Raw genomic sequence first — 11,423 nt, 5'->3', positions numbered from 1 at the left:
TACTATATAACTATATTGTAGTGTTAACAAAGTTCAAGGAAAGACGTGGGTTTGGTAAACGGCTCTTTATTTAACAAAACAAACTTCCAGGCGTGTGGCGGCGTGGACTTCCAGCCACGGACGTGGAAGAGAGCTCCATAGAATAGGACCGGGCGTACGTAAAAGCCATGACCGAGCCCCATCCACCGTCCCCAGACAGCCACCCGGCCGAGCGCCGGCCCTCGACTTCCATCCACGGAGGTGAAAAAGAGCTCGGTAGAGTAGGACCGGGCGTGCGTAAAAGACATGTCCGAGCCCCATCCACCGTCCCTGGACAGCCACCCGGCCGAGCGCCAGCCCCCGACTTCAATCCACGGAGGTGAAAGAGAGCTCCGGAGAGTAGGACCGGGCGTGGGTAAAAGCCATAATAGTTTTTCAAACCTTCTGTGTCACTCCAAATCCTTAAATCCTTCAAACTCTTCGTCCGCCGTGTCACTTAGAAACAAAGCCGCTAATGATGCCGGTAGTACGTGGGGCCCTTCGTCATCTTCGTCATCCCGTGATCAATCTTTGTCCTTTATGTAAACAACCGCCGCGCCACGACGCGTCGCGCTGCTGACGTCACTCTATAGAAATTGTCAAGCCGTGAAAATTTGTGCCCCCCTCCAATTTTGAGAACGGTGAGTCCTGGACATCGACTGGCTTTTTTTCTATCTTCCCGGGGGTCTGTTCAGGTTGTGTGGCAAATTTGAACAGAATCCCTCATTCCCAGGCCAAATTACAGGGGGGAACACATCCTCACGGCTGCCCCGTGAGGATATGTTCCCCCCCCTTAGTTTGAGAACGGTGAGTGCTGGACTCCAGCTGTTTTTTTTCTGTCTTCCTGGGGGTCAGTTCAGGTAGTGTGGCAAATTTGAACAGGTTCCCTTATTCCTAGGCCAAATTACAGGGGGGAACACATCCTCACGGCTGCCCCGTGAGGATATGTTCCCCCCCTTATTTTGAGAACGGCGAGTGCTGGACTCCAGCGTTTTTTTTTCTGTCTTCCTGGGGGTCAGTTCAGGTAGTGTGGCAAATTTGAACAGGTTCCCTTATTCCTAGGCCAAATTATAGGGGGGGAACATATCCTCACGGCTGCCCCGTGAGGATATGTTCCCCCCCCTTATTTTGAGAACGGTGAGTGCTGGACTCCAGCTGTTTTTTTTCTGTCTTCCTGGGGGTCAGTTCAGGTAGTGTGGCAAATTTGAACAGGTTCCCTTATTTCTAGGCCAAATTACAGGGGGTGAACACATCCTCACGGCTGCCCCGTGAGAATATGTTCCCCCCCATTTAAAACGGTGTATATGTAAATAAATGATTTGTGCACTGATAACTATACAATATTGGATGTTAAATAAATAAATAAACAAATAGATAATGTTTTCTTTCCTTTGTTGGTCAAACAATATTGTCTTGAATTCAAACTTGTCACCAAAGCACCCATTTTACCCCACCTTGTAAGTGCGCACTTCGTGTCATTTCGCCATTGTTTTCTGACAACAATACGCTGCCGCACAATGGACCCAACTATTTACCAACAAATTATTGCCTACAAAACAAAACAAGAATACCCAAATGGTATTACGAAGAAGGAGAAGTACGTATTGAGAATAAAAGCTTCTTTTTACGACGTTGAGGGTAAGATACACAATGTACATAAATCAAGCAAATTAGATCCAGAGACGCACCAAACATTCACATTGCAGAACCTGCTCATTTCTACACTAACGTCAGAAACTCAAGTTTTAGAGTAATTACTCTATAAGACAAATAATTGACTTATAAAATGTTGGAAGCAATATATATAACACACCTCACTATGAAGGAAATTGTTGAATTTGTTGAGTACAACTCAAGCTATGTTTTTTTTTCAAGTAACTAGTATTTGTAGATCTATTGAGTACTGTAATTTTCGGACTATAAGTCGCTCCGGAGTATAAGTCGCATCAGCCATAAAATGCCCAAAAAAGTGAAAAAAAACATATATAAGTCGCTCCGGAGTATAAGTCGCATTTTGGGGGGCAATTTATTCGACAAAATCCAACACCAAGAACAGTCATGAACGAGCAACAACAGGCTAAACGATAGGTATGCTAACGTGACATAAACACAAACTAAGAGCTGAGAACGGCCCTGACGTAAAATTCAGAGTTATTCAAAAAACTATTACATAAATAACACGTTAATAAAACCATCTGTGTCACTCCAATTCATTAAATCCATCAATCGTCCTTTGTCAACAATGCGTGCGCGCCGCTGACGGCTCTTGCACTTCAAAATATTCCACAGGCCCATATATAACGATATATAAATTATATATCAAATAACTATTATATAAGCAATGATGTTATCAAACCATCTGTGCACTCTAAATCATTAAATCCATCGATCAAATTCCTCGTCCTTTGTCAACAACGCCGCGCGTGCGCCCTGACGTCAGCCTCGTCGTTATTCCACAGATCTACTATATAACTATATTGTAGCGTTAACAAAGTTCAAGGAAAGACGTGGGTTTGGTAAACGGCTCTTTATTTAACAAAACAAACTTACAGGCGTGTGGCGGCGTGGACTTCCAGCCACGGAGGTGGAAGAAAGATCCATAGAATAAGACCGGGCGTGCGTAAAAGCCATGACCGAGCCCAATCCAGCGTCCCCGGACAGCCACCCGGCCGAGCGCTGGCCCCCGACTTCCATCCACGGAGGTGAAAGACAGCTCGGTAGAGTAGGACTGGGCGTGCGTAAAAGCATTGTCCGAGCCCCATCCACCGTCCCTGGACAGCCACCCGGCCGAGCGCCGGCCCCCGACTTCTATCCACGGAGGTGAAAGAGACCTCCGTAGAGTAGGACCGGGCGTGCGTAAAAGCCATGTCCGAGCCCCATCCACCGTCCCTGGACAGCCACCCGGCCGAGCGCTGGCCCCCGACTTCAATCCACGGAAGTGAAAGAGAGCTCCGTCGAGTCAATCTTTGTCCTTTATGTAAACAACCGCCGCGCTGCTGACGCGACGTTGCGCTGCTGACGCGCGACCGCGACGTCGCGTCAGCAGCGCGGCGGTTGTTTACATAAAGGACAAAGATTGACTCGACGGAGCTGCTGCTGACGCGACGTCGCGCTGCTGACGTCACTTGAAATTCAAATTACAGTAATCCCTTGCTACATTGCGGTTCATTTATCGCGGTTTCACTTTTCTTTTTTTTTTTTTTTTTTTTTGAAAGTTTTTGAAAAAAAACATAAGTCGCTCCTTATTATAAGTCGCCCCCCCACCCAAACTATGAAAAAAAAACGCGACTTATAGTCCGAAAATTACGGTAAATATTTGATAACTTATCAAACTAAAGTAACATATTTGGTTGTAGACCCATTGAGTGAACATTTGATATATTATGAAACTAATGTTTTTCTTTTGTCCAAGTAGCAAATTTGCAATTAGGTGTATTGAGTGAGCACTTAATGAATTACCACAAGTATGGTGCTAATTCAACGTTTTATTTTTACTTCTACTCAGGAGGGGAGCTGTATTATTGCCGCCAAAAAGGCACAGACCAGGCAGTCCAAGTGAAGGTTGTCTGTGGTGCTGAAGAGGCAAATTACATTTTTAAGAGTTTTCATGCCAGCCCGGCAGGGGCACACACCGGGCAAAATAAAACAAGACAGCATCTCTCTGAGATATTACTGGCCAGCGATGTCTGTTGACATTAATGAGTGGGTATGTAAACAATACAAAAAGAGTATACTTGTTTGTTCATTTTTTTTAGCCTGCAAACGTAATGAATGAAACTATTCCTTTGTATCTTTTGCAAACAATTCAAAATGATTATCTAAGATCTTGCCCTTTTTGCATGCATTTATTAACAATGACTACTTTTCCACAAACCTTGTCATTGTCAGGTGTCCCAGTGCACCGAATGTCAGGCAGCCGGCATATCAATAAAAAGCCCAACAGAGGTCATGCCTATACAGGTCAGTTACCGTTTTTTTCCGTGTATGCGCCCCCCATGTATAATACGCACCCTAAAAATGGCATGTTGATGCTGGAAAAAAGCCTGTACCCATGTATAATACGCACCCAATTTTTTTTTTTTTTTCTTTTTTTTTTTTTTTAAGTCCCAATGATCGTCACACACGCAGGGAGGCAATGGGTCCCATTTTTATAGTCTTTGGTATGGTCTTAACTAGGCTGGATGTATTTTTTTTTGTTGCCGTTGATTTCTCCGACTGCCCGTAAAGGCACCACCGCGATCAGATGAAAAGAGAGGAAAGTGACGTGCGGACATGTGAAAAAGGCGGCTCTGTATGGGAGAGACGTTGAAGAGGAATAAAAACACCCTTGGAAACCAAAACTTGCCCCTCGTCGTGACTCGGAGCCGCAACAAATGTTTCGGATTTGTGTAGGGTACATTGTGACAGCAAACGAGCAGGTGATCGATCAAGCGTCTGATACGAGAGCATTGCGTTCGTATGGAGCGTGTTTGAAGTGAACAGCAGAGACGAAAGGAACAAGGCAAAGTGTTGTGAAATAAAATATTACCTGTAATACGCATTTTGTTATTTGCTGATTGTATTAAACTATCACATTCATTGTCAGTCAAGAAGAGAAGAGGACTATTATCCCTTCTTTGACGAAATGACCAGAGCACAGTACAAACACACTATTGTTCTTGTAACGTGTTTTGTATTTAAGTCCTGTCTGCCCCTCGCTCACCGTCGGATCATTGCATGTGTTACTGTCATGATGTCTGTTTGGTTTCTGTTCCTGTCTTTGGTAATGTCACCCTGTCTTTTTGTTCCACGTCTTTGTCGGTCAGTCCTGTTGTTGGTTTTGTTGTACCATGATTTTCTTAAAACAAAAACAAAAATTTAAAATTAAAAAAATAATAATAATAATTAAAAAAAAAAAAAAATTTAAAAATTTGTACCCATGTATAATGCGCACCACAGATTTTAGGACAACAAATTAGTTAAATTTTGCGTATTATACACAGAAAAAAACGGTAATCCAAATAATGTTCTCTATTTTGACCCAAGGTCTATATAGTATTTTGTATGTGGCATACTTTATATAACTATTTTTCTCAGCAACATCAGTTTAACACAATTTGTTTTTATAAATATTTATTTATTAGGTGTCTCAGCCATTCGAACTCTTGGGGATGGACCTCATTGGCAAACTGGCTCAGACAAAAGATGGATACCAATATATTTGCGTGATGGTCGATTATTTCACGAAATGGCCTCAAGCCTATCCATTGAGGTCGAAGTCTGCTGCTGATGTTACCGCCTGTATCCTAAAATTCGTCTACCAATTTGAGTCGCCAAAAAGGATCTTGACAGATCAAGGCAAATAATTTGTCAATGCAGTAAGTACAACAGTGTTTGGCAGAAATTATCTTCACCATAGCTGTCAAATACAAGTCCCTGAGGGCATATCTGGCCTGCAACTTTATTTTGTGTGGCCGATGAAAGCAACGAAAGGATGTCGAACTTCATAAAATAGCTGGAGTAAAATAAAAAATAAAATGTTTCTTACTGCTCATTGTATTTTGTCCGTGTTTTGTGACTGTTGCAGTTGTGGGTGTTGTATTTTCCTTCTGTGTATTTGTGATGCAAAGCCAGTATAGTGATGACTTTAAGCTCACATTCTCAAACACTATTTCTGTTAGAAAAATGTACATATATGTTATCATGCGTTCTCTAATCAATGCTTTCCCGCAATATTACTGCAATATATGCTTGCTGTTTGGCCTTGCTGTTTTTATGATGTACCACAGAAGAGAAAGGTTACGGCTGGGTCAGGAGAGAGGTTACAGCTGGGTCAGACAGGACGCAGCTGACAACTCAGCAAAAAGAAGACATCTACCGAGACAGTTCCTTTTTAACAAAGACCATTTTGAGAAACAACATGCCTCATCGCTGTCTTGCACCCCCGATGAACCTACAAGTGACCATCATTGTCAGGGTTTTCCAAACTATCTTGATCGGATGCTTATGTTGGTGCGTATCCAGTAATAAATAACCTAGCTTGTCCCATCCTACACAATGTTGTAAAACATCCCCTGCTATGTTTTGACTAGAGGTCAAGGGCTTTCTCTTCTCTATCCAGTCCACTCAAACTCCTCTTCCCACATGTTCTTATCAGTATGTAACACCTTGTGATTTTTGCTTACGAGGTAAAGCCCACGTGCTTTCCCCCTTCCCTTTAGGGGCTTTTGTCTCACGTTGTGGGTAGGGCTAATCCAAATAAAAAGAGCGGGAGTGCATACAGATATTTAGTGTAGTGAGATTGTTGTAAGCGATCTGTACTGCACTCCTCGCGAGAAAAGAATTAATATTCTGTCTCACTTGTGGTTTGTTTGCTGTTGCTCTTCTCTTAACAGTTATTCAGTCAGCGAATTAAACCTGACAATTTCACTGCAAAATTGCCCAACTCAATTACTTATTCTTTCCCCTGGCAACTGCAGATCAACAAGAGAGTATGTGAAATGCTTGACATAAAAAGAAGCCTTTGCTCACCATACCACCCTCAAACTAATGGGTTGGTGGAAAATTTAAATGGGACAATTCAAAGGTGAGTATACTTCGTTTACCCACATTAATCTTTGACAATTTCTTGTTATGATGTTGCTCGTGAGTTTGTTTTTGTTTTCAGGGCACTTTCAAAGTAAATAACATGCCTATAAAAACTGTTAGGTCAGAAAAAACACATTTTGGTTTAAAAATTGTTATTGGAGTCATTTATATACAATTCTCCAAAATTAATAAAAAAACAACAACACTGTCACCAGCGCAATTTTAAAACTGATTTTGTTTTTTAGAGCTCAGAGCAAAGTGGTTTGTCAGCATCCAGAAAGCTGGGATGAATATTTGGATGCAGTTATGTTTGGTCTGCGGACCAAAAAACAAATGACGACAAACTACTCGCCTTACTTTCTAATGTTCGGCAGAGAGGCATGCTACCCCATTCAAGTGCCAGAACACTACGAGGTAAGATTTTGGCACATCAAGATCCATGATCCATTACAAGGATATACAGTATCATGGAGAAGTTTTTATACGATCAAGGACAATTTGCTTGTTGAATTTGTTGAGTTACATCTTAATTGTAAAACACAAATATAAAACTAAAACTTGTTAACACTTTAATCATGACAGCAAATGTTTGCTTTTTCTGAAGGTTGATGGCACTGTGGAGGATGTGGTGGGGATGGAAGTTATGGCACAAGACCATAACGAACAAGACCAACTATTTGAGCAAGTTAGAGAGCACATTAGAAAAGCGCAGGAAAAAACAAGGCACCCAAAAACAACCTCAGGGACCACACCAACTGTACACATCGGAGATCTTGTTCTAAGACAAAATATCAGGTCTCAACAAAGAAAGGGAGGAAAATTGAACCCCAATTCTTTGGGGCCATACAAAATTGTGGCGATTGAGGGCAAGACAGCTGACCTCCAGGATGAGAATGGAGCCTTGGTCCCCAAAATAAACATTGACCACCTAAAACCATACAAAGAAAATAAACAAAGAGTGCCTCATAGGTATGAAAACAAAAAAGGAGCATCCTCCTGGATGACACAGTCACCATCCCCACCAGCCTCAGCTCCTCCAGCCTCTGCTCCTCCAGCCACTGCTCCTCCAGCCGCAGCTCCTCCAACCACCGCTCCCACTTCCACTGCTCCTCCAGCCTCAGCTCCTCCAAGCACCGCTCCCACTGCCACTGCTCCTCCAGCCTCAGCTCCTCCAGCCTCAGCTCCTCCAGCCACAGCTCCCTTTTCCCCTGCTCTTAATACCGCAACACCACCACGACTGTCTTTGACTTTTAGACAAACGAGGGAAAATGTGGACAAATGTAATTTTCACGGCTTGACAATTTTTATAGAGTTCCTGTTACAATTTTTATCCCCCCTCCCCACCACCTGTCACTTTCCTTGGGACAAAAGGAGCCTTCGGAACTGAAATTTCTTCTCAATTACCGTTTCTTTCCATGTATAATGCGCCCCCATGTATAATACGCACCCTAAAAATGGCATGTCGATGCTGGAAAAAAGCCTGTACCCATGTATAATACGCACCCAAATTTTGACTTTTTTTTTTTTTTTTTTTTTAAAGTCCCAATGATCGTCACACACGCATCTGGGTGTGGTGAAATTTGTCCTCTGCATTTGACCCATCCCCGTGTGATTTTGATCCATCCCCTGGGGGAGAGGGGAGCAGTGAGCAGCAGCGGTGCCGCGCTCGGGAATCATTTGGTGATCTAACCCCCCAATTCCAACCCTTAATGTTGAGTGCCAAGCAGGGAGGCAATGGGTCCCATTTTTATAGTCTTTGGTATGACCCGGCCGGGTTACTTAAGTCCGTAAACATAAAATTATTTCAGAAAAAGATCATCTTTGGGAACAACCGGCTCTTTATTTAACAAAACAAGAGTTCAACGAGCCAACAACTACTGAACTGTAACGATAAAAACATCTACAAGTTGCTACACGAAACAAAATATATCAAATAACTTTAACATAAATAGTTCACCACCACACGGCCCCAAGCACTGGCGTCAACTTCCAGGCGTGTGGCGGCGTGGACTTCCATCCCCGGAGGTGGCACTTCCAGCCACGGAGGTGGAAGAGAGCTCCATAGAATACCGTTTTTTTCCGTGTATAATGCGCCCCCATGTATAATACGCACCCTAAAAATGGCATGTTGATGCTGGAAAAAAGCCTGTACCCATGTATAATACGCACCCAATTTTTTTTATTTTTTTTATTTTATTTTTTTTTTAAGTCCCAATGATCGTCACACACGCAGGGAGGCAATGGGTCCCATTTTTATAGTCTTTGGTATGGTCTTAACTAGGCTGGATGTATTTTTTTTTGTTGGCGTTGATTTCTCCGACTGCCCATAAAGGCACCACCGCGATCAGATGAAAAGAGAGGAAAGTGACGTGCGGACATGTGAAAAAGGCGGCTCTGTATGGGAGAGACGTTGAAGAGGAATAAAAACACCCTTGGAAACCAAAACTTGCCCCTCGTCGTGACTCGGAGCCGCAACAAATGTTTCGGATTTGTGTAGGGTACATTGTGACAGCAAACGAGCAGGTGATCGAGCAAACGTCTGATACGAGAGCATTGTGTTCGTATGGAGCGTGTTTGAAGTGAACAGCAGAGAAGAAAGGAACAAGGCAAAGTGTTGTGAAATAAAATATTACCTGTAATACGCATTTAGGTAGAGAACTGAACTCTCGCTCTTTATATAGCTGACGTGTCAAAAAAAAAAAAAAATTAAAAACAAAATTTAAAAAAAATAGTACCCATGTATAATGCGCACCCCAGATTTTAGGACAATAAATTAGTTAAATTTTGCGCATTATACATGGAAAAAAAACGGTATGAATTTTACTGACTAAGTGTGTTGGGCAGGATGGCTGAATGCGATGCGCGATTGACAACAAACAAGAAAGGTGATTTCAAGTTTTATTTCGAGGGAGATTTGTCATGTCTCGTCCCCAGTTTTGCTATGTGTCTAGGTTGCCATAGTTTCTGTTCGCGTCGCCCTTCTCTTCCTGTGTCACCTCAATCAATGTAACCACGGTCACCTGCCTCGTGTTTCGTGTTTTGTATTTAAGTCCTGTCTGCCCCTCGCTCACCGTCGGATCATTGCATGTGTTACTGTCATGATGTCTGTTTGGTTGCTGTTCCTGTCTTTGGTAATGTCACCCTGTCTTTTTGTTCCACGTCTTTGTCGGTCAGTCCTGTTGTTGGTTTTGTTAGAGAGTTATGTTAGTTTACCAAGTCTGTGTTTTGAGTTCCTCCAATGAACCCTGGTCCAAGCTGCACTTGGTCGCCCTGCTCCTTTCCACACTCCATCCGTGACAAGATTTTCTTCAAAAATTGTTGTACCATGATTTTCTTAAAAAAATAAAAATAAAAAATAAAAAAAAATAAAAAAATTGTACCCATGTATAATGCGCACACCAGATTTTAGGACAATAAATTAGTTAAATTTTGCGCATTATACACGAAAAAAAAAACGGTATTCATTCAAATCAATTCACTCAAATCATTCTCGTTATGAAAGATTTGATCATAAAACGTGTGTGGCTTTTTCTTAAATGAACACGTTTGACATTGCTATAGTGTCAGCTTTTAATTATATGGCGCTGTCATTTTAAAGCAAATTAATAAATGCAACAATATTAATTTGCTTTGAAAATACCTGAGTAATAAAATGGATGGATGAATGATGATCACAATTAAGTAGAAAGTCTCCTTTGTAATATATACTCCTTGTAGCATGTAACGGTACCCAAAAAGAGGAGTTTCTTTGCATCGAGGTTTATGCAAAGAGCTCACGTAATTATATTGTTGCTTTTTGGTGAAGTGAATGCGTGTTCCGTCTGTACGACTGGTCTTTGAATGCACCCCGCTTCAATGGCAGAACGCGGATGAATTTAAAGACATCAAATGAGAATAATCCTTTCTAAAAATTAAAATTGACTGACCCAAACGTGAGTTCTTCATGTTTTTATTGAAAACAGCATAGTGCTGACGCCGTACGACATCGGTTTTTCGCTTTCCAAATAAGGCGTGCGCGCTCCCGCGGCAGGGGGAACAAAATCTCACGGGGGAACCAAATCTAGCACAACACCGGGCTAATAGAAGGATATGGTTTTTTATTTATTTATCATCATTATTATTATTAAGCATTTAGTCTGTAACTGCCGTATATCTTGTCACACCTTCGACCCAGCAACGCCCCATAGATTCGGAGGTATACTGCCAAAAAGCAGGAAAGAAGAAGAAGCAGCAGCAGAAGAAGAAGAAGAAGAACTGTCGATACAATAATATGCCTCGAATATTGAACGGTATTGTGGCAATGTGTCCAGATCTGGGAATAGGCAGAGACGGACATCTCCCATGGCACCCCACAAGACTAAAGTAAGTGGGAAAAAAAACTGTGCGGATCTTTGTAGTGTTAAAAACGTGTTCCCATGGCACCCCACAAGACTAAAGTGAAGGGAAAAAAAACTGCGGATCTTTGCAGTATTAAAAACGTGTTCACAGATTGAGTGAACGCGAGGAATGATGGTTGGTTTGAATGTATAAAAATGATTTCGAATTGACAACAAAAGACAAAGAAAGAAAGAAAGAAAATAGCCGTTTTAACGAGATAGTTTTCACGAGGCACGTGACGTAGCCGACCGCTCACCCCCTTTTTTGCAAGCTCGATGCACTTTGTTCCCATCGAAAAATGAGTGTCCGCTCCATGAATGATTTTCAGAAAGACAAATGAAATATTTAAACTAGTGCCGTAATAGTAAACGTAACACGTTTAATAAAGTTAATTTTATTAAAGTTTATTTATCGGGTATAATACAACCTGCATCCGAGCACTCTTGGGAAACCATGTTTCG

At 42.1% G+C, this 11,423-nt stretch overlaps 1 protein-coding gene and 1 long non-coding RNA gene across 2 annotated transcripts in view; both read left to right on the top strand.

Annotated features, from left to right (window-relative positions):
- The first annotated feature begins 3,676 nt into the window (after positions 1–3,676).
- LOC119127566 lies at positions 3,677–6,683 on the top strand. Its single transcript, XR_005098851.1, has 3 exons — positions 3,677–3,978; positions 5,142–5,375; positions 6,477–6,683. It is a non-coding gene; the product is annotated as an uncharacterized LOC119127566 (long non-coding RNA).
- A 3,968-nt stretch (positions 6,684–10,651) lies between these two features.
- dhfr (dihydrofolate reductase) overlaps positions 10,652–11,423 on the top strand; it is a 47,550-nt gene continuing 46,778 nt past the window's right edge. The window contains exon 1 of the mRNA XM_037259560.1: positions 10,652–10,947. Coding sequence (XP_037115455.1) covers positions 10,856–10,947 — 92 coding nt within the window. The 5' untranslated portion in view covers positions 10,652–10,855. The remainder of the gene's footprint in view (positions 10,948–11,423) is intronic.

The sequence above is a fragment of the Syngnathus acus genome, chromosome 9 (assembly GCF_901709675.1).
Source record: "Syngnathus acus chromosome 9, fSynAcu1.2, whole genome shotgun sequence".
NCBI lineage: Eukaryota > Metazoa > Chordata > Actinopteri > Syngnathiformes > Syngnathidae > Syngnathus > Syngnathus acus.
Note: the sequence above shows the minus strand (reverse complement) of the source record. Positions and strands in the feature narration are given on the sequence as shown.